The following is a 24,948-nucleotide window of genomic DNA, read 5'->3' on the forward strand; positions in this document are numbered from 1 at the left end:
GCAGCACGGCATGAGGGTACTGGGCTCGGCAGGGAGCTGCACCGCAGCCATGTGCAGCAGGCTCCCCTGGCCCAGGCCCGAACGCAAGGTCTGACCAGTGGGAGTCATAAACTGTCTGCCTTTATTTATCTTTGCAATATGAAACAAGCTCGCATGAACTCGCGCACACTCACGCCGTCCTGGGGGAGGGGGCTAGGACAAGGCCACTTGGCAGCAGGGCTGGGGCCCCAGGCCCAGGGGAAGGTCCATCACTGGGTCTAGGCGAAGGCACAGCCCACTGCCCGCCGCCCGCCGAGGTGGACCTGAGCTGAAGGCCAGGCTCAGGCGTCTGCGCTGGGATGCAGGACACGCAGGCAGTGGCCGGGGCCACGCAGCGCTCCTGGACAGCAGAGGTTGTGCTTCGGCGCCAGGCCTCCCTCCTCCCTCGGTACATATAGAATATAGAATATACGTCTCTCTCCTCTCTATGTCACTCTTTATTCCAGGAGCCAGGCAGGCTCCGCCATCTTCTCAGTGCAAACGGGCAGGGCGGGGCTGCTCCCTGCCACCAGCCCCCAGGAGCCCAGAGGACACAGGAACCGCCGCTGGGAGCAAGGGACCCGCAAGGGACCCACCCTGGCCCACGGGAGTCCATGGGGAGGACGAAGGACCGGGCCACCACTGCCACGGGCGGCTACCTGGAACAGAAGATGCCGTGTGAGAGTCCAGTGGGCCCACCTCCCGGCCCCCCACCTGGGCTGCAGCCACACTCACTGGGAGCCCGGGGAGAGGGGTGCTACTGGAGCCGAGCCGTTGGGCATCGGAGGTGGCTCGCGGGCCTGGGCACTGTCAGGGAGAGGGCACCTGTGGTCACTCTCTGTCCCTCCGGCCCCCCACCCGAGACACCCAGCTGCTCACCTCTGGCTTGGGGGAAGCCCCAAGGGCTCCGGGTTCTTCTCCCCCTCTGTGGTCTGGGAGGGGTGCTGGGCCCCGGAGGCTGGGACAGAGGTAGAGGGGTCTCTGGGGGCACTGCAGGGAAGGGTGGTGTGGCTTAACTTTAGCTGCCCTCACCTGTCACCTGCAGGAGCCCCCATGCCCCAGCCCACTTGAAGCCGCCCAGAAAGGGGCTCCGGGTGGCCAAGTAGACGCTGGGTAGCTGCACGGATACCCAGGAGCACGCAGACAGCAGCACACTGGGCGTGCGTGTGCAGTGTGCTGAGCCGTGACCCCGTGCCTCGAGGCGGTGCTGGGTGCAGCCTCGTGCAAGCCTCCTACCCGGGTTGCAGGGCCCGGCGCATTGCCCCACACACATGCATTTATGGAAGGGGCCCACAGGGCTGGGACACAGGGCACTCCACACACGAGTGCAACAGCTCACCTGTCCGAGGAGCTGGGGGCAGAGCGCATCCCGTGCAGGGCAGCCTGGAGGGCCTCGACACTGACCAGGGCCTGGCAGGGGGCTGTGGAGGGGGACAGAAGCATCTCAGCCACTGGCTTCCCACAGCCCAGACCATCCACACCACAGTACCATGCCGTCGCCCCAAGTGCACCCAGGGCCCCTGGCAGACAGGCACGTGGGGGCTCACCAGAGGGCTCCTCTACTTTGCTACCATCTGCTGCCATCTGAGGTGCTGAGGGGGGAACGGGGCCCTGAGACCTGGGAAACAAGAGGCGCCTGAAGGTGTGGGCTGCTCAGCACCCAAGCCAGGCCCGCCCGGGAGGCTCCATCCCACGATCCCCACCTGAGCTGCGGGCTGACAGGGGTCGGGGGGCTGCTCGGCTTCTGGACAGGGGGCAGCAGCTCCTCTGCCCCAGAGTTGGAGGGGCCTGGCAGGGCGTCCACAGGCACTGGTGCGAAGGCGGCTGTCCAGCTGGGGCCTGGGCGGTGGGGTGGGAAGGAGGGTGAGCGAGGAGCGGCAGGCAGGTGCCCCGCCCTGCCCAGGGACCCACACTTACCGGGAGGCTGAGGGCCGGGGGGCATGGGGGCGCCGCCACCCTCCTCCTCTTCCTCCTCCTCCTCCTCCTCCTCCTCCTCCTCCTCCTCACTGTCAGTGCTGCCTCCACTCCTGCCCCAGACAGCACCTCGTCACAAGGCCGAGCAGGGACGGCCACCCACCCACTGCAGCCCAGGGCCACACAGACGATGGTGCCAGGGGACAGGGACGGACCTGGGGAGCCAGCCGGGAAGCCGGGGCCCGAGAGCCTGACGACAGGGTCCCCACCATGGCCAGGGCAGGACGGCCCCTCGGGAAGCACACTGGGCCCCGCATGACCAGCAAGGAGAAGCCCACAGCCTGCCTTCCCCGACCCATCCCTGGAACCGAAGGGATTACTTTACTCCCTCCAGACACAAACTCCAGGAAGCAGAGACACAAGACTTTTGTCATTGCCACATCCTCAGCCATGAGAATGATGTCTGGCACCATAGCTGCTCCAAACACACTAGCTCAATTTTTTTTTTTAAATAGGATCTCGCTAAGTAGCCCAGGCTGCCTTAAACCCATGGTGATCCTCCTGCCTCGGCCTTCCAGTGCTGGGATGACAGGTGGGCACCACCACGCCTGGCGACTAGCTGAATGTTAACTAGCACACAGGCTGTGACAGTGCAGAAAACCCAACCACCTCTGTGTCCCCTGACTGGGTGGGGGGTTAAGTCAACGAGAGTCATCCTCCGTGTCCACAGGGACGCGGAGGCTGAACCTGTGGACACCAAAGCCCCTTCCACAAAACAGGGAACCTACACTTCCTCCCATAAAGCCAATCACCTCCTGGCCACTTACAGGAGCTAACACAGCATGAACAGCTGTTCCATCGTACTGTTTGGTACACAACCACAGGAAAGCTCGATACGTCTAAAGCAAGGTGATCTTTTCCAGTTCTGAGCCACAGCTGGCTGCATCTGCAGATGTGGGCCCCAGACCCAGAGGGCTGACTGCATGATAGTATTTCTAAATTGCCGGACACATGCCGATTCGACATGTTACTGAACAAATGTACCAGTACACAGTCTCAACCACAACTACAGGAAACCTTTCTCTTACTCCTCAGTTCTCAAGGAACCAGGATATCTTCAGCTGATGTAACCTTGCCCTTGAGTGTCACAGCATCACAGGACCACTGAGGTCTCAGCTGTGACCAGAGGCAAAAGTGGAGTTATGTTTTGGCACGTCAAAGCTGGCCTGTAGGTAAGACTAGGCCTAATCGTAATTTAACTGTGAAATGATTTTTCCCCAAATTTATGTAGAAGGCTCCCAACATATAAACTCCTCCCTGATTTCTCAATAAGAAATTCAATTTTATCCTATGTTAATTACAACAATGGCCAAAAAAAAAACAAAAAACAACAAAACAAACCACTAAATAAAGACACCTATGTTTCTATGTGACAATTGGGCCATTAAAATTCTTACTACAGGGGGCCAAGGATTTAGCTCAGTGGCTTTGCCGCCTGCTGTGCAAGCGCAAGGATGTGGGTTTGATCCCCGGTACCAAAAAAAAAAAAAAAATTCTTACTACAGGGCTGGGGATTTAGCTCAGTGGTTCCACCGCCTGCCTTGCAAGTGCAAGGTCCTGAGTTCAATCCCCGGTACCAAAAAATAAAAAATAATTAATAAAACACAACTATAATACCCCACAACTGCACAAAGAAGGATTCAACTGGCTACGAGGCATCTGTTCTAACTTCGGCCCAGAGCAGACGCAAATGAGGCGTGGCTGGATGCCCCTGGGACGAGGAGCAAGACCAGGACCTGAGCTCCTGGCGCTCCCAGGGAACAGTGTGGCACAGGTTCTAGCCAGGACAGTTCAACAGGACAAAGAAACAAAGGCATCTGCGTGGGCAGAGAAGTGAAACCATCCCTATTTGCAGATGATGCGATCTTCTGCCTTTTTTTTTTCTGATGGAGCCTATGCTGCCCAGGCTGGCCTTGAACTTGCAATCACCCCACTTCAGCAGCCCACATAGCTGGGATTATGGGCGTGGCGTACACCACTCTGCCCCACTGACATGATCTTGTATACAGAAAATCCTAAGGCTGCCACTAAACTATTAAAGTTACTAAGTGCATTCAGGGCCAGGGATTTAGCTCAGTGGTGCCACGCCTGCCTCACAAGCACAAGGTACTGAGTTCGAGCCCAAGCCAGAGCCCCGTACCACAATAAATAAATAAATGAGTTCAAAGGTTGCTGGATGGGCCAGGGATTTAGCTCAGTGGTTCCAGCGCCTGCCTCGCAAGCTCAAGGTCCCGAGTTTGATCCCCAGTACCAAAAATAAAAATAAAAGAAAAAAACAAAGGCTGCTGGAGGTAAGATTAATAAACAAAAAACTACTATCTTTCTATACACTTGCAATAATCTCAAAATGATTTCAAAAACATTCTATTCAGAAGAGCATCAAACATAATAAAATGCTTAGTAATAAAAATTACAAAAGAACTGCAAACCTTATACTCTAAAAACATCAAAATACTGCAGAAAGAAATTAAAGATCTAAATAAAAAATTTTTTTTGGTATCAGGGATCAAACTCAGGACCCTGTGGCTTGCAAGGCAGGCGCCTGAACCACCGAGCTAAATCCCCAGCCCTAAAGATCTAAATAAACAGAAGGACATCCTACTTTCGCGGATCTGGAGTGAAAACACAACACTGTAAAACAGCAGCACTACCCACATTGCCCTGGCATCCGTGAAAGTCCTCAGAACCCCAGCAGGCATCTTGCTGAGACTGACAAGCTGGCGGTAAAAGTCAGGAACCCCAGGGCCAACACAACCCTGAACCCTCACATACACGATCAAAGGATGCTTTCCAAGGTGCCAAGCCCTTCCAAAGGAGACTCCTGGACAACTGGCCCTAGGAACTTGGCCACCCATTTGAAAAAGGATGATGCTCAACGCAATTCACACTATGTGTAGCGACGAGCTCAAAATGGACCAAAACCCCCACAGTGGTGAGCAGGAACCTGCCCACAGCCTGTCCACTATGAAACCAGCAGAGCCACAGGCCAGTCACACAGTGGCACACCTGCACGGGAAAACTGAGTGGAGGCCAAACACCGACCAAAGGGCCGGGGATTTAGCTCAGTGGCACCGAACCTGCCTCACAAGCACAAGGTCCTGAGTTTGATCCCCAGTACCAAAAAACAAAAACCAACCAAGGGGCAGATCTCAGAGAGGCTGTGGGTGAAATGGGCCAAACACAGGGTGTGCATCCCTTATCTAGAAGGTCTCGAGCTCTCCAGTGCACTCAGCCTGTATCGCAGGATCACACAGGGAAAGGGGTGAAGCTGCTGTAGGCAGGGTGTCAGGACGGCGGCCAGCAGGGGACACCACAGGAGCTGGATGCTCCTTGCCCGGGCCTGGGCACTGCACAGTGAGGGTTTACACTCGCCTGTGTGCAGGCCACGCCAGTTACAGTCAGCACGAGACACGCCCCACTCCCCATCATGCCACGGGGCAAAGGCCTGGAGCTGCAGCCACAAGCTGGGGCTCACACCAGCAAGCGTCCACGGGATGAATCCACTCCAGCAGTCATTGGGGCGACAGGAAAACAAAACGGTATTCATACGAGCTGACCCCAGCCCAACTGGAGCGGGGCCACGTGCTTTTCTTGGAATCTGGGAACAGGGCAGCCCCTGTCCCATGGGGAAGCCCGCAGCAGAGCCTGCCAGGGAACAGTCAGCGCTGGCAGAGGCATTGCTCCCCAGGCTGTCCTCTGCTTTCGCAGGCTTCCGTCACTGAAAACCGGAAGTGCCCACTGCTCCCTCACTTCAGTCTGGAGTCCCTGAAGCCCTGCGTTCGGGGGCAGCTTAGAGATGGGAGGCTGGGGGGACTCACCGGGCCCCGGGGGGCTGGCCCGAGCGGGCTGCCCTGCTCAGCGGGCTGCCCTGCCAGGCACCGTACTCTCCATCCGACTCCCCAGAGCCCTGGCCCTCCTCATCTTCCTCCTCCTCGTCATCAAACTGCTGGATGCGGTCCTTGTAGCATATCTCGAGCAGGTTGGCGTTGGGCTGGGGGCACAGGGCAGCAGGGTGGGCGGCACTGCCCGCGGTTGTCCGCTCCCTCCCCTAGCAGGACCCAGGACACAGCAGGCACTCACGTTCTCGTCGTCGGCGTTGAGGGAGAAGGTGATGTTGGCCGTTTTATCGAAAGGCGCGCTAGGAGAGAGGCGGGGCATGTGTGCACTGAGACCCTGCCTGCATCTCACAGCACACAGCTGAGCTTCGCAGTCAGGACTCCCATCTGCAAACCCTGCTCCTCCCCGAGCGACTCCAACCCCAGCCCCAGCGCTCGGTGCTCAGCCACCTGAGGGGCGGATGAGCCCTGACCCACCCCGGCAGAGGCTGGAGAGCTGTGCCACGTGCCTCGGACTTCCCCAGGCGCTGCACTCCACTTGGGGCAGCAGGCAAGGGCAATGTCAGGGCTCCTCCCAAACACAGACAGGGCGGGGCTGAGCCCAGGCCCAAGGCACAGTCAGCACAGGCAGGGCGTCCCGAGGCGTGAAGCCCACCTGGCAGCACACAGGTCGCCTCCCAGCCAGCTGGCCTCACCGGCTTGACAGGGCCTGCAGGGCGGCAGCTGCGCACCCGCCACTGCCGCCACAGCTCCATCCAGGCCTGGCTCCAGCTCGCTCGCTTTCTGTCCGAGGGAGTCAGACCCCCTCTCAGCCCACCCTCAAGCAGGACACACTTGGCCTGTCACCCAGCCTTGGACCACGACCAGCCCTGTGTGAGCTGTGTGAGGCCTGGGACTGGACAAAGCCACAGCTGCCAGCAGCCCGTCAGCACGGCCCACTCCTCTCCATGGGGTGCTGGTGCCACCCTCACAGCCTTCCGCAGAAGGAGGGGTCTGCAGAGCTAGGGCTCGGTCTAACCGGAGCAGTGACCACCCAAGGCCACAGCCAAGGGTGCCCAGGAGCTGCCGTCCTGGGGCAGACAGGGCCCAGCCTCGCACAGACACTCACTTCACGCTTTCCTCCTGCTCCCCAAACTCCTCGTCGTTAAAGCCAAAGTGGTCGATGAAGGCCGAGGTCATGCGCTGCATCTGGAAGTCCATGAAGGCCTGCAGAGGACAAAGGCGGGCTGCAGGGAGCTGGGCAGAAGAGCCTGCAGACCTGGCACACAGCCCGCACAGCCCGCCCACCTGCTGCAGCACGGCCTCCTCGGGGAAGCTGAACTCCTTGAGCCGGTCGTCCTCGTCGTCACTGGAGGAGTGCAGGTGGTGGGTGTTCACCTGGCAAGAGGACGGGACGGGCTCAGGGCCGGCTGCGGGCCGCAGCGGGGCACAGCAGGCAGCGTGGGGAGGGGCAGGGCTGCGGTGGACACCAGGCCTCACCAGGTCCACAGTGTTCCTCTTATTGGTCTCGGCCAGGGGTCCCGACACAAACGCTTCCCACCGCTCCAGCTGCTCACCCGGCAGCTCTGCACACAGGGAGGAGGAGTGAGGCACCTGCCCAGCCTGGCCACCCTCCAACCCCTCCACGCCGAGCGGCCCGCGCCTCACCCTTCAGCAACTGCCCCAGCTGCTCAGCGTTGGGCCCCTGCTCCGCGTTTTGCACCAAAGCATTGGCCACCCGTGTCAAGTGGCCCATGTAGCCCTTCCTTGGGCCACCCCCGGACCTGCGTGACAGTGAGGCCACAGATGGGTGGCAGGCTGGATGGCAAGGCTGCCCTGGCCCCAGCCCGTTCCCCACCCGTCCACCCGCATGAAGGTGGCAGGCACGCACTGGACACAGTCATTCTCCTCCCAGGATGTGAGGATCCGCTCCACCAGGCGGCAGTGCTGCAGCAGCTGTGGGGCAAGGTGGTGTTGGCCAGAGTCTGCACCAGGGAGCCAGCACTGGGACCCACACTCAGTAAGCACCCGGCTGGCGTCAGGCCCCAGGCAGCACAGACGACAGAGGGCAGGACGGAGCCTGCTTCCCACGGAGTGAGCACAGAGCCCCAGCCCCTCTCCCCAGCGGGGTGCCCACGCCCAGCCTGCCGCCCGCACTGGCACTGCTCCACACACAGCCACAGGAGGGTGCTCACGTGTTTCAGCACGGGGTTCTGGCCCGGCGTCTCAGAGCCGCTGTGGGGAGGGGGCCCCGCGCTCAGCATGGCGCTCACACACACCTCCACTTGCGTGTGCAGGAAGTTGTTGAAGACGTAGTGGAAGAAGAGGTCCTACGGAGGGAGCCCGGGCTGGTACCAGAGGAGCACAGCCCCGCCACCCTGCCCTGCCCCAGCCCTCCCCGTACCAGCATGGTGTTGGGCACGTCCAGCACCAGGAGCTCCCGTGTCAGGGCAGTGTCATTGGCACTCAGGGCGCTGGCCAGGAGCTTGACCACGTGCAGCCGCGTGTTGCCCAGGGGCGGGGCCAGGCTGCCCCATGTCATCTGCAGCGGCTCCAGCTGCAGGAGCAGGGGACGCTCAGCCCCCAAAGGACACCTTCCCAGCCACCCCATTCCTCCCAGGAATACGGTGACCTCCACGTCCCCACCTCGAGAGGCTCGAGCAGGAGCTGGTGGAAGCGGCTGAGCCGTGGGCGAAGGGCATGCAGGGCCCCCGTGCTGGACACAGTGTTATCCAGGGCCCCCTGGGCCAGGAGCTCCAGCTGCCCATCCACACTGCTGAAGAAGTTGTTCATTGTCACGGACTCTGACCTGCGGCGCAGACAGGACAGTGAACCTGGGGTTCCACCTGGGGCCAGGCATCTCGGGACTCGTCCTGAGCAGAGCCAGCAGGGAGGGGGGTGTGGAGTGAGGGGCAGAGGGCAGCCCGGGAGGCCCAAGGGCCAGGCCTTGAGTCCGATGCTGTCAAACCCGCCCTGCTACCCTCCAGCCTGGAGCAGGGCACATAATGTTCAGAGCACCGACAGACTGGAGCACCAGCGCCACCCTGACTGGAAGGACCTCACAGCCAGGGCACAGGTGCCATCCCGGGCCACAGCCGCACCTGGGCCGCCTGGGCTCCAGCAGAGTGAGCAGCACCTGGATCCCGCTGACGAGCACAGACTGGCTCAGCTCCCCCTCGAACATGTTGCTGAGCAGCTGCTCCATGGTCTCCTGCCTAGAGGGGCAGCGAGTCAGGGCTGGGCTCCCGGGACAGCCCCTCCCGGCCCCCAGTGTACAAACCCACTTTTCCAGGGTGGCCAGCAGCTGGTCGGGCTCCAGGCTGTCCTGGCCCTGCATCAGCTGCTCCCGGCTCAGGCGGATGATGTCGCACAGAGACTGAGATGCGTTGGAATGTTGCTGGGGAGGGGGAGACAGGTCAGGATCCCCCAGAAGGGACAAGGAAGGGCAGTCACACAGAGGAACTAGCGCTGCCAGGACAGAGCACAAAGGGACCCAGGGCTCTCAGAGATGTCCATGCACCACCAGGTACCTCCAGCTGTGCCCAGAGGGCGAAGTGTGGTCTGTCCATGCTATGATGGAGTATTACTCAGCCAGGAAAAGTAACGAGGCACTGGGTCCTGCTGCATGAGGCTAACCCTTTTCTCCCCCAGTGGTGGGGACTAAGCCCTGAGCCTCAGGCAACTGTCTTCCCTCTGAGCTCCATCCCCAGCCTGAGGATGACCAAAGTACACCAGGCACACATCCGAGAGCACAAGCTTCCATTTACACAAGGGGCCCAACTGCAGAGACAAAGTGGCCCGGCTCCAGGACACAGGGCCGGGAAGCGTGAGGAGCTGCCAGTGGCCACGTCTCACCAGGAATCAGGAAAGCACTTTAACTCTGACATGGTAACAGCCACATGACACTGTGAATATGGGGAAAACCACTGAGCTATAGCTTCACGTCAGACAGTATGTGACATACATGGCAAGGAAGCTGAGTTTAAGAGGGGCGAAGGAGCAAAGTAAAACCGAGGCTACCCCGGCAGGCAGTGGGCAGGGCCCACCTCTCACCATGCCCTCCAGGGGACCAAGGGTGACACACAGGCCTCCTGATGATAGCCCAGTGTGGAAGGGCAGGGTCGCGCATGCTCAGGCTCAGCACCCCGTGTGTGTGTATGTGTGTGTGTGTGTGCACGCGCGCGTGTGCGTGTGCGTAGGTGAAGGAAGCAGCAGGGGTGCCGCGCACTCACATTGTCATCCTTTGATGGGTGGATCTGGTCGATCAGCCGCTGGATGATTTTCTCCTCATTGAGCCACTGAGGACAAGATCAGGGGCTGTAGTGAGTCCTCGGCCCCGCACGCATGCCCACCCTGGCCCTGGGGCCCAGCTCACAGTGAAGACATCTTGCCGCAGCTGGGGCCGCTCCACGCAGGTGAGCAGGCGCAGCAGGAGGTCCATGATGGCTGAGGTGCCAATGTGCCGCAGCAGCAGGTCCACAAAGTCGTCCTTCTTGCGCAGGAAAGACACGAGCTGGGGGCCGAGGGTCAAGGGCCGAGTCATGCGCAGGCCCAGACCCTGGCCCCACGCTCCCCGACAGGGAGGGAAGCACACCTGGTCTGTCTTGCGGTTGATGAGGATGCCCATGACCTTGCTGAAGAAGCTGGCCAGCAGCGGGTTGAGGCTGCTGCTGCTCTGCAGGAAGCCGTACAGCCGGTTCAGGAGTGACTCATCTGCACCCAGGGCATCGTTGATCTGGGGCACGTCTGAGGTGAGGATCTCGCAGGCCACGCTGGGGTACCTGGGGCACAGCAGGGTGGCTGGGGCTCGGGGGGAGGGCTCTTCAGCCAGCCCACCTCGCCTCCTGCGCCCTTCCTGAGAACCCTCCAGCGCTCCCTACCACCCCAAGATGACACCCGACCTGAGCCCACTCTCCCGCCCATTTCCTGACCCCCACCTCCCACCAACTCCGGTCTCTCCTGACCTGCACGTCTGGCCCCATGCACTGCCCAGCTCAGTGACTCTCCTGGGTCACCATCTAAGCTCCATCCCTAGGACAACCTTCCCAAACCTCACACCCCTGCCTCCCTTCTGCGGACAAGAGCGGCCATGCCCAGGAACCCTTGGGAACCCAGCCTGCTCTGGGTCTTTACAGGCACCACAGGCGCGCCTCCCCTCAAAGTGAACTCCTTGGAGCAGGGCAGGGACCAGCAGGGCACAGGTGGGGACAAGCCAGATGGGGACAGCCAGGTTGGTGGTGCACACCTGTAATCCCAGCTACCTGGAGGAGGCTAAGGGAGGAGGATTCCAACAAGGCCAGCCTGGGCAACTTAGCAAGACCTGCCTCAAAACACAGGGCTGGGGCAGTGATCACAAAACACAGTTCAGTGATGCGGTGTTCTCCTAGAACATGCAAGGCCCTGGGTTCCAATCCCCAGTACCATAAAGAAATGCTGGAGGCTGCCTCACTGCCCACACTGCCAGAGCCCAGGCCCACGGCCCACGGCCCACGGCCCACGGCCCACGGGATGCAAACTGAGTGAGAATGAGCAGACGGCCTGGCAGGGAGGTCAGGGCCAAAGGAGTCTGCCCGGTGCTGCATTCTGGGTCTATCTGGGGAACCCGCCCTACAGAGCTTCCAAGAACCAAGACACGGAGTACAGTGGGGTCTGTACCTGGCACCGTGGGACCCCAGGAGGGGTCTGTCCTCCCCATCTCAGCTCCCCAGCCCCGACCCACACACCTGAGTGCTCCGAGGGTGGAGGACTCACTTGTAGCGCAGCCGCTCCTCGGCATTGGCTGGGGGCTCCTGGGTGACCCAGGCCACCATGGCCTGCAGGTGCAGCGGCTGCAGCAGGAAGTCCAGCAGCTTGCGGTTCACGACTTTGCACTCCTGCAGCACGTCCTCCTCATCCAGCAGCTCGGGTAGGCTCAGGTCCTCCCGCTCCAGCAGCGTGTCCAGGTGCGAGCTTGTGTGCAGGTCAAACTTCCAAAACATGGCGCCCTGCGGGCACAGGGTATGGTCTGCATGTCATACGCAACCCTAGGTACCCTCCTCAGGCCCCGGCCCCGGCCCCCACCCTCAGGGCAAGCCGGGCCCCTGCTGGGGTGCCCCCACCTCTCACTTGCTGTACTCCCACGCTCCAAGCCCCACGAGGGATCTCGGCCTCTAAGGCATCTCCTGGGGTCCACACCCAGGCCCCACTGTCCAGTCTACCCGCAGCCCCAGGCCTGGTGAAGTCCTCTACGTGCACCATGCCAGGATTGCAAGGAGAGGCCAGCCACTGTGAGGAAAGACCTCAGCCCTTGTCCCCACCAGCCCGTGTCCACTGCCCCGTAGACCAACAGGGACATTCCAGGGACACAGCCTGAACTCCTGGCCTCAGACTCACTTCCACCTGTATTTGCTGAACAAATTCAAATGCCCCATGACCTCCAGTGCACAGCTGCTGCCCAGCCCAGCAAGGCACTCCCGACAGCTGTGGGGTGTGGGGCGGTGGCAGGGCAGAGAGGAAGTCTGCACATCTTGAGGCTGTGGCTGTTGCCTGGACACCACACACACAAACACACCCCAACCATCCTCTCAGCACCACGCACCCAGGCCAGGGCGGGGGTGGCTCTTGGAACAGCCACAGAACAGGGCCCAAGGGAGGCAGGACAGGGCTGTCAGCCTAGCAGAGAAACACAGTGAGCTGCTCTACCCCTCACCCCTCAGCCACCCTGGTCACAGGTAACTAACCGGCATCAGGAGCAGCACACAAGGTGCCAACAGAGGCTGCACGGTGCTGTCCTGAGCTGCCACCCTACACTGCTGCATTGCTCCTCATAAGAGCCCTCCAAGTAGGGGCAGGATTTAGCTCAGTGGTTCCGCCGCCTGCCTCACAAGCCCAAGGTCCCGAGTTCAATCCCCAGTACCAAAAAAAAAAAAGCCCTACAAGGGGCTGGGCGGGGTGGGGGAGACACCTATAATCCCAGCACTGAGGAGGCTGAGGCAGGAGGATTTTGAGTTCAAGGCCAGCCTAGGCAAAAGGGAGAGAGAAAGAAAGAGCCCCACAAGGTTCCTGAAACCACCGACAGCAGCCCCAACCTGTGCTCGTGGGCCTTGCTCAACAACGCGCCCTGTGCACACCACAACCAAGCTACAACAGACCCCACCGAAGCAGCAGGGGAAAACAAAGCCAAGGCGAGTGGGCAGCCTCCCAGGACCTCCTGGCCATCTGACCCCAAGAACAGGCAAGGCCCTGACCCTGTTTCTGCTCCACACCTGCCTCCCGAGCACCTCACACCCACAAGGCTGGGGGCCCATCCCTAGGTGTGCAGATGCTAGGCCCTTGCCCACGATGCCCCCAGAGCCCTCCCCAGCCTGTCCTCTAGGTCCAGCCTCCCCCCGTATAGCCTCCGTGGTCCCCCCAGGTCTGCTGGGCCCCAGGGTGGGACACAGCGGAGACATAGCTGTGCTGAGGGCAGAGCCAGCTCAAGTGTGGCTCAGGAGGTGGTGGATTCCTCCCATCCCTGCCTCACCTGAAGCCAGGCCAGACAGCACCACACCACACGGAAGGCTCCCTCACCTCTGTGCCAGCCCCTGCTGCCAAGGGACCTCTCTTGAGACTCAGCTCAGACCTCACTTCACCTGATGGGACCTGCTGTCGAACCCCCGAAAGGGTAAGAGGGAGGGAAAGGTTGTGGTCTACAAAAGGAGGGGGAGGAAAGCAGCCACAGGCTCCAGGTCTGAGACAGAATGGGGAACTGGAGAAGCCCCTCGTCCACAGCACTCAGGGACTTGGCCCTACGCTCTCGTGCCAGGCTGCTTTTCCAATAACCACCCTGAAGCACAAACCTCAATACCCTGAGTTGGCTCGTCCTGGGCCAGGCAATAGCTACCCTGGCTCCGCACTGAGCACCCAGGCAGAGCCCCCGCAGCTCACCCTACCTCCACTTTCTTGGCGACATGCAGCCTCTCCGAGTCACACATGCGGCTCGCCCTGCTGTTCCCGTCAGCTCTCGGCTAGCCTCCACTCCCCAGTACTCCGCTCCCAGCAACCCAAGGCCCGCGCTGGCGTCATTCCCACAGCAGGTTCCAGACCCCGTGCAGCCGTCCTCATGCGAGTCTCACACTGTCTCCTGGATGACCCACAGCCTCCCTGGTACTGGGAGCCCCCAGGACCAGGCTGGACATCAGAAGGCCTCAAGGTCTTTTTTTTTTTTTAAACTATTTTACTTTATTTTATTTACTCTTTTGGTACCCAGGATCGAACTCGGGTCCTTGCGGAGCAGGCGGCGGAACCACTGAGCTAAATCCCCGGCCCTTGAGGTCTCTGGGGATGGACACATAAGACAATGACAAGGACAACCACAGCGCCCAGCTCCACTGCCACACCACTACCCTGAGGACTTCGCAGGCACCACCTTGGGCAACTCACATAACCCCCCCCAAAGCACAGCTGTAGCCCATTGATGGTCAAGGAAACAAACGCAGGCCTGTGCCCGGTGAGCAGTGGAGCCTGCATGAAGCCAGGAAGCAAATTCTGGGCACAGAGGCTGTGGGCTAGCACAGGGCCTTCTGGAGCAGACAGCCAGTGGCTGCGGCGCTCGGTGCCTCAGGACAGCTGCACACAGCACCTTCGGCCCAGGACCCGGCTCTGGTTCTCACACCACGGAGCTGTCCCCTGGCCCTCAGGGCACTGGCAGCAGCACTTCCTGGATGCCCTCTGGAAGGAGGGTGGAAGGCCATGGGCTCATGACCCTCAGAGAGCGCTGGGGCAGCACAACCTACCCCTGGCCATTCCTGGACACCCAGCCATCCCTCCAGCATCATCCGGGCCTTGCTGACCCCTCCCCTCCCCACCTAAGACCGCCCGCACCTCACTGCCATCCCCAGCCGCTCTCCTCCACAACTGCCTGTGCCCAGTACCACCTGGAAAGCTATCCTAGCCATGCTCTACACTTGCGCTGGCCACACTGGCCTTCTTGCTGTTCTAGAGCACTAAAAGCTTGGGTCCACCTCATTGCTTTGTCTCGGTACTGCTTTCTTCTATTCTTTGGTCTTCTGTGAAGCACTCTCTAGGACAGCTTCCCCACGCAGCCTGGCCCAACAGCCCCATTTTTGTCTACTGCTCCGCTTCCTGCATCTGGAGCATCTCTAGCACACAGCGAAGATGTGCTCCCAGTACCCGATGTGGACTCCAAGGTTTGCACTTCCTCCAACATCTTCCTCGATAGGTTCCTATGGGAGCCCTGCAGGCAGCACCTAGCACAGCACCTGGCACTGGGCACTAACTGCTCACAAGTGTGAGCTGAAGGACACACTCATCTCCAAATCACGCTGTCACAAGCCTCCTGCCCACTAAGGTCAGGGAATCAATAAAGTAAAATCCCTTCCAGCCCTGGGGCCTGGCCCCTCCAAGCCACAGGAGGAAGGCTAGGGAGAGAGAGGTGTGAGCTCACTCAGGGATAGGCTGTCCCCAGAGGAGGGCAGGCACTAGCAGACACAGCGCTGAGTACACCCCACAAGTGGCATGAGGAGGAAACACGCACTGTGCACACCGGAACTCCTGGTTCTGTCTGAGCCTCAGACCTCCTCCTGGACCCTTCCCTGCCTTCCTACCCCACTTGGCGAAGAGAACCAGGCATCCGGCCCAGGGTAGGGGGGGGAAACGGGACCTGGGACTAAAGTAATCTCCAGGAGCAACCACCAAATTAATCACGACTGCTGACTTCCACCCAAGCCCAGGCAGCAGGAGGCACCAAGAGGCTGAGTGTAGTGAACACAAGCCTCCTACACAGGAGACCGTTCCACACTCAGTAAGGAGACTAGCAGGTCAGAAAGTGGGCCGAGCCCCATGCCCAAGCCAGGCCAAAGAGCCACTGGTTGTGCGGGCCTGCTTACGTGAACTGTTAGCAGGCATATCCAGAGAGACAGAAAGTGGAGGTTTTCAGGATCTTGGGGGATAGGAGAGTGATCGCTAATGGGGACAGTTTCTTTTTTAAGTGAAAGGAAAAAGACTTATATGATATGAAGAGAAATGAGAGTGTTTTTTTAAAAATGTTCTAAAATCTGTGAGAGAAAAGAAAAAGAAAAAAATGAATATGGTAATAGCTCCAGAAAGTTGTGAATATACTAATTAATAAACTGTGTACTTTAAATGGATAAATTGTGTGGCACCTGAATTATATCTCCATTAAAACTGTTAACAAAGAAACAAAAGCAGCCCATAGCCACCATTCTGAGGTCAGGCCCGGGCCCTGCACCATGTGGCAGCCACCCCAGGGCTGCGAAGGTACCAGCTGGTCTGGCAGAGCTGGAGCCCACCAGGCTCTGCTCTGGGAGCTCACACAGGTCACCCCTTCCCTCCCCCACACTACCAAAACCCGAGACAGAAAGCCCCTCCACAGCAGAGAGGGCCATGCTGGGGACAGGTCAGGGACACGCCAAGCCAACATCTGTGGAAAGCCTAGGGACCTACACTTTCAGCACCTCATCTCTCTCCACATCAGGACAAGGGGAGGAATCCTGAGCCCTCTCATTTGACAAGAGTCCCATTTGGAAAAGGAGCCCAGGGGAGAAGAGCCATGCAGCTACCAGAGGCAGAGCTAGGGCTCTGCCCGTTCTACGCTGAGCCTGGGCCTCTTGACGGACAGCAGAAATGCCCACCAAACTCCACGGCTCTAAGCACATTCTCAACTTGCTGGACACCCTGGGGTCAGCAAGTGGCAGGCTGTGCACTTGCTCTTAACTGGATGAACCTGGCTGAGCCCTTGGTTCCTCTAAGCCTGTTTCCTCAGCTATGAAATGAGCTGAGTTCCGGCAGGTGGTTGAGATTCAGCAGGTGCCCTTCAGACCGTCCCTGAGACCACATCCAGGCAACTTCTGAGACGGCTGCTACCCCAGGGCCAACAGTACTCAAAACAGAAAAGCAGGAAAGACACTTGGAGTTTGCCCAAGTGACTCTGGTACTTTTCCTCAGATCATTCAAACACTCAGGCAGGCACCACATACTCTGCCACCCCCACCCTCTGCCACTTTCAGCAACTTCAAGAAAACGGAAGTGGCTGCCACTGGTTTTTAGAGACTGTTTGAAAACCATGACTCTGGCTGCAAAAGGAAGAGGAGGAAACTGTAAGTGAGAAAGGTAGCCATTAAAAACTCACACTACCTCCGCCTCTCCTGCCAGCCCTACTCCACTGCCTCTGCTTTCTTGCTTTGGTGTGCTGTTCCAAGGCCTCTGACACCAGCCTCCCTAGCCCCTTCCCCAGCTCACACAAGTCTTCACTGCAGCCCCCACTGTTCCTACTGCTGCTCCTGTCCCTCCAAACACAGCTCTGCCTGCCAGGGATTTCATGGGCTGGTGCTTTACCTGCCAACTCTCCTTAATCTTTACAGGAGCCAAGCATGGACGTAAAGGGCAGAGGGGCCCCGGGAGGGCCTCCAGAGGCAGCCAACTGAGCTGCCCTGAAGTCAGCATCTTGACAGGCTGAGAGGCTGACTAGCAGTCCTGAGGGGAGAGACCCAGTTACTAGCAGGAGGCCTACCAGCACCCAGATCCTTAAAAGGCTGGGTGGCTCAGAGACAGCAAAACCACATCCCAGTAACTTCTCCCAACACCACGCCAGCTCTCAGCCAACCTGGAAAGGGGCTGTGAGCACTGGATTCTAAGAACAGGGGCAGGGTGAGAACCCTGAGCCCACTGCATGCAGCTACAGACCCCACCACCACCCTGAGACAAGGTAGGAAGTGGTTGCACATTTTTGGGAGAAGAGGCCACTGGGAAGAGAGGGGCTTAGCCAAGGACACAAGGGCCAACAAACTGGGACTTTCCCATTATTATGAGAAAGGCTGGGAATGTTTCTCCAGTCAGAGGGCAAACAGTGTCTCCCCCATGACCCCAGAACCACTCTCCAGGCCCAAACCCAGGGGATGGAGTAGTTAGGAATCAGAGAGACTAGGGACACAGGCCAAGGACTGCAGAGGGGACTTGAAGCCTCACACTAGGACTCATCACCTGGACTGGTCACAGGATTAGAGGAAAAAAGGGAAAAGACCAGCAAACAGATTTGACAATAGCCCTCAGGAAAACACAGAGAGCAGAGTGAATGTCACAGTGTGATCTGAGGTCAAGGTCTGGGTTCAAGCCTTTTTTCTTGGTACTGGGGATCAATCGCAGGGCCTTCTCACTGAGCTACATCCTCAGCTCTTTATTTATTTACTTTTTAATTGTGAGATGGGATCTCACTAAGGCACAAAGTTGCCCAAGCTGAACTCGAACATGCAATCCTCCTGCCTCAGCCTCCCAGAGTGCCAGATTACAGGCTGGGTTCAAATCTTATCTCTCTAAAGGGAAATCTGAAGACCAAGAACTTAACCCCTGAGGTCAGTGTCCTCATCTGGAAAATCACACAGATGGGTTACTACAGAGCAGCACTTCCCAGTGTGGGAAGGAAAACCCTAGTCTGGCATATTAAGGACAGCCAAGCTAGGCAATTCGGGGCCAAGGTCTCAGCTTCCCCAGAACACCCAGGCCTCTCCCCTTGTATCTTGCTGCAAGTCATGCACACAGACTTGCGTCTCACCTGACTCCCCTCAGCCTCAGCTGCACTGTTCCTCCCGATACCTGCACCTCTATGGGTCCGATGACCTCCCCCCAGTCCTCCAGGAAGCCTCCACAGCATCCTTCTCCCATAGCATCCCCTAAGTCACCTTAGGGCAGCTTCTGAGCCTGAGCTCTGTGACAGGACCTGCCTGTTCAGGAATCTGCCTCTCCCTGGAAGACGCCACTTTCCCAGAATCTAGCATACAGACAAACCCAAAGCCCAAGTACTTGTCAGATTAGTGAAAACTGAAGGCAGTGGGGGACAGTGACCCAGGGACCTCACTTGGCCATGGGTCCTGAGGGGGGAGAAAAAAAAGGGAGGGCAGATGAGCAGGTTCACTTCTAATGGAAAAAAAGGTACCTGACCTAATGAAAGCTGATGGGCAAAGAAGTAAATACACAGCATGCCACACAACACAAGCTGCAACAAGCAATAAAGCAGTTTCTGTCCATCAGCACTGTGACATTTGGGACCAGGTAGGCAGTATTTGTGGTGCAGGGACTGTACCTTGGAAGACATTGAGCAACATTCCCTGTTGGTCACCACCACATCCACTCTCCAGATGCTGAGAGTGTGCCCCTTCCCCAGTTGTGAAATGTCCCCTAGGGGTACAATCGCCCCTAGCTAAGAACCAACATAATGTACATCCCAAACCAAACAGTAACCCTAAGAGATACTCTGCATTACACACACACACACTGTGCCTCGAGTTCTGCTACACAATCTACAAACTTCTCCCCAGAACCACCCTCTGTGGACAGCACTCCTGCCATCCCCACCGAGAGCCCAACAGAGGCAGCATGGAGCACTTAGTAACTTGTCCAAAGCCTCGACACTTGGAAAGGCAGAACCAGGACTCGAACCTAGGTCTGCCTGACGAAAGGTGTCACTCAGAACAGTGTCTCACTGCTTCCTCATAATCCCAACCCCAAACCTAGTTGATGAATTTAAGCAAAATGATACACAACGGTCAAAAAAAAAAAAAAAAAAAAAAAAAAAACCAGCATGGCCTGGAGCTGTGGTGCCGCAGTGGTAAAGCACCTGCCTAGTATGTACAAGGACCTGGGTCCATCCCCAGCACTTCAAAAGAAGAAAAAAAGGCACAGTATTGTACAACATCACAAACCAACCCCAACCACCACTCCATGTTAGTAACCCGTGTGACAGTGTGGCGAGCATCTCCACGCATGCTGTACATGTTGTTATGTGGGATCTGTACACAAACTACTCAATGTGTTCTTCAAGCAACCTCAAGTCTTTGCAGCAGCCACCTAGAACCTCACCCTCAGGTAGGAAACAACTCCGCTGCCCTCTCTTTACAACTCTGAGGCCAGCGCCACATCTGACACACAACACAGCTTCCTTTCCGAAACGTCCTCCTCCAGGCCCAGCAGCGTGGGAAGGTCTGCGTCCTTGGTGCAGGGGCACACGTGTGTAAGAGCAGTCACATCAGAGGTCACACTCAAGGCCCCGACAGGCACCCAGCCAGCCACGAATCCCTCTACCTCTCAATCGCACAGCCTGCGCCCCCAGGTTCCCACCTTCATGCACTCGCACGTGCTGTTCCTTCCTTTCTTCCCACTCTCCATCTGTCAACTCCTACTTGTCCTTCCTAGACGGAGAGCCACCCGTCCAGCCAGTCTCACCAGTCTCTCCCCCTCTGTGGCCTGCTGCAGGGGCGCCCTCGGTCCCCACACACAGAACAGTGATTGTGACCGGCCGGCCTCCGCCCTGGGGCCTGTCTAGCAGCGCATCACCCCGGGAAGAGAGCGGAAGTGCTGAAGGCCGGCAGAGTGAGGGGTTCTGAACAGAAGACCAGGCGCCCAAAGGGAAGAAACCTGGGGGACGGGAAAGTGGGCACAGGAGTCGGAAGGCGCTGTTCGGAGGCGAGAGGCGGTGATGTGAGTCCCAGTGAGGACAGAACGGGGTACGGAGCTGGAGAAGAGGAGAGACTGGGGGGCCAACAGAGATGGGGGCCACAAGAGGGACAGGCGGAGGGACCCCAGGGAGAACGGGGGACCGAAGGGAGACGGGTCACCTGGGGGAACCGAGGACAGACGAGGGGACGGGGAGGGGACCCAGGCGGCGGGTGCGCGGCTCACCTGCGCAGGGGGGCGGCGGTTCCTCGCACTCGGGGCTCATCGGGGCGCCCCCCGCCCGCCCCGCCGCCGACGGCTCGGCCCCTTCGCGGGCCGGGAGAGTGGGGCGGGGGCGGCGGGGCGGCGCAGGCCCGGGCCGGGCGGAGACCACGCTCGGGTCGGCGGCGGGAGGGCGCGCCCGCGCGGCGGGGTGAGGCGACCTCGAGGCTGCGCAGGCGCCTCCGAGAGCAGGGACGGGGAAGTCGCCTGGGGTTCCCCAGACGAGCCGGCGTCCGCGGGCCGGGAAAACGCCCGCCTCCTCAGCCCGCCCGGGACGCAGAGTTGGGCGGCGACCGACCAAGGCCAACGCCCGCTTCCACAGCCGCCGCCTTCCCCGAAGTACCCGGGTCTCCGGCCCCGCAGTCCGCGTCAGGGCCTCCGAAGCCCGGCTCGCTCCGCCACTATCCCACAATGCCCCGAGAGCGGGAGGTCGCAGAAGCCCCGCCTCCCACGGCCTCGTCGGTGCGCAGGTGCCCCGAGGGCCGCGCGCGCAAGAGTCCAGCAGTGCGCCTGCGCGCTGGTCCCGGCGCCCCTCCCCCCCGACCCCGCCCACTCCAGAACACCTCCCCCAGTTGCTGCCAACGGTCTCTCCTCGAATAAACCCGGACCGACCAGTACGCAGGCGCTGCGGCACTAGGACTCCTCGCCGCTGGGTTCCGAAGCCCTGGCGCTTCCTGAGCCGGAGTTTCTCTCCCCCCTTTGAGACTCGGGTCGCGCTTCCGCTTCTGTAGCCCCCGCTCTGCTCCGCGCTGGGTTCGACCCTTTCGCCTCGGCTCGCGCCGGAGCTTCGATTCCACCCGGGTTCCTCGCGACGTCGCCTGGGCACCTGGGGTGACCTCAGTCCTCCCTTCCCCCGCCAGCCGTGTCACTGTCGCCGGTTGCTGCACAAAGCCTCACGAGCAACGTCACGGGCAGGGTTCTCTTGGACCTCGTCATTATTCAGCCTGTATGGTTCTGAGTGTTTTCCCACTTCTGGGCCTCCTCCTTGCGCTTTGTAGAGGCGCTCTGTAAGAACCAGATGAGTAAATGCGTGCCCGGAACTTGTCTAACCTTCAGATCGATGTTTTTCTCTTTTTTTTTTTTTTTTTTTTTTTGTACCAGAGATCGAACTCAGGACCTTGCGCTGGCGAGGCAGGCGTGGTGCCACTGAGCTAAATCCCGGGCCCAGATGTTTTTCATCTCAGGGACGTTGTACGGACCCATGTTTGAGTGTATTGTTCGAGTTGTTACTTTTTTTTCCCCCTGTACTGGTGATTGAACTCAGGGCCTTTGCACTGAACCACATCCCCAGCCTTTTTTTCTTTTTCTTTTTTGGTACTGGGGATCGAACTCAGGACCTTGTGCTTGAGAGACAGACGCTGGAACCTCTGAGCTAAATTCCCAGCCCTCCCGAGCCTTTTTTTGAGATAAGGTCTCCCTAAGTCACTAAATTGCTCACACTGGGCTCTAACTCGCAATCCTCCTGCCTCAGCCTTCCAGAGTATTGGGATTCCAGGTGTGCACCATCCTGCCCAGCTTCTTCCACAGTTCAATACGCCGGTTAGCGTTTATCCTTCATGTTTGTTAGCTTCTCTTCAGCGGTGCTAATCTCGGTCCATTCCAGTTGTATTCACTTATCCGTACCTGTAGTGATGTGGGGGGTTTTCAGCCTTGTCTCTCATGGCTCCTGCTGTTTCTAGTATTGTATGTGGTGTCGGTTGGCCCTTGTATCAGCTAGCTAGTGTTGTGTGACAGAACCCCTCAGTGTCCGGCAGCTGTTCACAGTTTGAAGTTCAGTGAAGTGATTCCGCTCCCGTGTCTCACGAACCACAGAACAAAAGGCAGGTGCATTGGTTGCCTCCCATCTGCCCCATCCATTGGCCAAAGCGAGTCACGGGGTCAGGCCACCATCCAGGGCAGATGCACCTGCTCCGCGATTCAGGGTGGGAGAGTACTTACCTCGCAGAGGCAGAATGAAGGCAATATTCACTCCACAGACTAGTTTGCGAGGCTCCTTTGCTCCTCTGCTCAGGCTTGCCAGTCTTCCCCTGTAATCTTTGAGGTCTGATCACACAGTACACTCAGGTTCCATACGTGTTACAGCTTGAGGCGACTGTGAGTGTTTCAGTCAGGTTTCTCCAGACATGAACTCGTTCACAGATGAATAGAAAAGAGGTTTATTATGAGGAATTGGTGGACACTGTGAAGTCCTGCAAGGCCCAGGAAGGCCGTGGTGTAGTCCAGTCCACAGCTGAAGGGCAGAGAATCAGGAGATGGGATGGTGTAAGTATGGATCTGACCCAGAACTTCTGGAGCAGAAGTGGAGGGAGAAGCCTGGTGGTCCTGCTCAGAGTAACCCTGCCCCACCTGCCCCTTCCTGTTCTGGGTGGGCCTCATTGGTTACCCACCCTGATGCCCCCCACTCTGATGAGGATAGGTCTTTATCCATTTACTAATCAAATGCTAATCTCTTCCAGAGACCTGCAGAAATCACACTTTATGAGCTGTTTGGGCAAGCCTTACCCAATCACATGGTCACCTAAAATTAACCATCAAGTGACATAAGGCTTTTATTTTGGGACCTTCTGTCCTCTGTAGCATTTGGCTTCCATGTTTTCCCCCACAATATGATGGCATCACTGCCACACTGATTTTTGTTTTGGTTTAGTTTTTTTTTTTTTTTTTTTTTGGTACCGGGGATCAAACTCAGGTCCTTGCGCTTGTGCAGCAGGCGGCGGCGAAACCATTGAGCTAAATCCCCGGCCCTGTTTTGGTTTAGTTTTGATGTTAATGGGGATTGAACCCAAGGTCTTCCCACTGAGCTCCGTCCCGTCCTTTTTTTTATTTTGAGACAGAGTGCCACTAAGTCCCTAAATTGCCCGGGCTGGGCTTGAACTTGTGGTCTGCCTGCCTCAGCCTCCCAGGGTATGGGGATGACAGGTGTCTCACCACACTGAACAGTCTCAGGAGCTGAGAGGCTGTGGGTGGTCGCACTCAGCCATCAAATGGAACCTGAGAAGGAAGAGTTCTCCAGGACGTGGAAAGCTGCAAAGGCTGTAAGAACTGAAAGCTGAGTCTCCACCCTGAGAAATCACTCAGATGCTGCTGTTGTTGCTAATTAAACTGGGACTTCTTAAAAGTGCACGGTGAGAATTCTGTCTGCACTGTGCCCATTTCCACGTGAAGGAACTCCTAGTTCTCCTTCCAGAAGTCTCCACCCTTTCCAGGGGTTGAATGATTGTTCCTGCTTAACAGGGCTGAAACCATTTTCTTTGCTAGCACTAGTGGTAATAAAAGTGGCATCTGATTTCCAGTTCTCAGATCCTGCAGCCACCTCTGCCTCTCAATGGGTCCTGAATTTGGAATCAACTGAAAAATGCCAGGTGTCTGGGAGATGCCAACCCACAGGAGAGGGGTGAGCCTGGCACCCAGCAGAGCCGCACACAGGGAAAGGAGCACTGCTGTGGGGCCAGACCAGGGCGGATCCTGGAGATTGCATTTGGCCAGGGATTAGCCACCCTGAGTTCAGCTTCCTCTTAAAAAGTAGGATCAGCTGACACTGGGCATCTTAAAGACTTAGCAAGACCCTGTCTCAAAAAATTAAAAAGGACGGGGGAGGCAGCTCACTGCAAAGGCCCTAGTACCACTAAAACAACAGACCCAGCATCCATCAGCACCCTTAGTTACAAATGACAAAACTGCCTTTAAAAAGGAACGTGTGGTGGTACACACCTGTTGTCCCACCACTCAGGAGGCTGAGGCAGAAAGATCGCCTGGAGTTCGAGAACAGCCTGGACTACATAGTGAGACTGTCTCAAAAAAAACCAAAAAACTGAGCCAGGTGGTCATTTGTAATCCCACCACTTGGAAGGCTGAAGTAGAAGTTCACCTCAAAAAAACAAGTTTATTAAAAGGGCTGGGGCGGTCCCCCTCAGATCTCAGGGGGCTCTAGTTGAGCTTGGCACTTTGCAGTCAGAACAAACCCCACTCCCAACAACAAGCCTGCTCTTGGAACTCAGCAGTACCACCAATGGCACCCAACTTGGACCCTCCAGCCAGAATCTCTGCCCACACCCTCTAGAAGCTGGGTCCATAGGCTCCCACCTTGGCCAGAACACACCCAGGGTATGGCCTCCTCCATCACCAGCCCCAGCCAGACTTCCTCACAGGTGCCATTGGTGGACCTGAAGTCATGTGGGCGTCCCACTGTGAGGGATGCTGGGAAATAAGATGGCTTCTACCTTAGGACCACCAATCAAACTGGGGAGAATTTAGGGACGCTGTAGAGTCAAAAAGGACAAATGGGGCCGGGGATTTAGCTCAGTGGCACTGTGCCTGCCTTGCAAGTGCAAGGTCCCAAGTTTGATCCCCGGTACAAAAAAAAAAAAAAAAAAAGACACATGCTTCCCAGACTCCCAAGAGAGTCTGGAGATGAAAGAGACAACAGCTTCATGGG

The 24,948-nt window shown here is 58.1% G+C and overlaps 1 protein-coding gene across 9 annotated transcripts; it reads right to left on the bottom strand.

Moving 5' to 3' along the window:
* Positions 1 to 103: 103 nt before the first annotated feature.
* On the bottom strand, positions 104 to 21,367 carry Ppp6r1 (protein phosphatase 6 regulatory subunit 1). 9 transcript variants are annotated; one of them, XM_087200964.1, is made up of 24 exons: positions 21,126 to 21,367; positions 11,559 to 11,791; positions 10,402 to 10,588; positions 10,183 to 10,320; positions 10,040 to 10,105; positions 9,092 to 9,204; positions 8,909 to 9,022; positions 8,454 to 8,616; positions 8,212 to 8,364; positions 8,003 to 8,137; positions 7,699 to 7,763; positions 7,476 to 7,591; positions 7,308 to 7,393; positions 7,116 to 7,205; positions 6,937 to 7,034; positions 6,073 to 6,130; positions 5,811 to 5,983; positions 1,936 to 2,045; positions 1,722 to 1,857; positions 1,566 to 1,654; positions 1,358 to 1,439; positions 898 to 1,008; positions 754 to 825; positions 104 to 677 (listed from the first exon to the last, which is right to left on the bottom strand). In XM_087200964.1, the coding sequence occupies exons 2-24, from the start codon at positions 11,783 to 11,785 to the stop codon at positions 674 to 676; spliced, it is 2,586 nt and encodes an 861-aa protein (XP_087057090.1). In that variant the 5' UTR covers positions 11,786 to 11,791; positions 21,126 to 21,367; the 3' UTR covers positions 104 to 673. The 9 variants fall into 9 exon arrangements, with proteins under 9 accessions (XP_087057090.1, XP_021101512.2, XP_087057092.1 ...); XM_021245853.2 differs by lacking the exon at positions 21,126 to 21,367 and adding an exon at positions 20,478 to 20,943; XM_087200966.1 differs by lacking the exon at positions 21,126 to 21,367 and adding an exon at positions 20,857 to 20,880.
* Positions 21,368 to 24,948: the final 3,581 nt, after the last annotated feature.

The sequence above is a fragment of the Heterocephalus glaber genome, unplaced genomic scaffold (assembly GCF_053883595.1).
Source record: "Heterocephalus glaber isolate CG9 unplaced genomic scaffold, H.glaber_assembly_v1.0 deba00001745, whole genome shotgun sequence".
NCBI lineage: Eukaryota > Metazoa > Chordata > Mammalia > Rodentia > Bathyergidae > Heterocephalus > Heterocephalus glaber.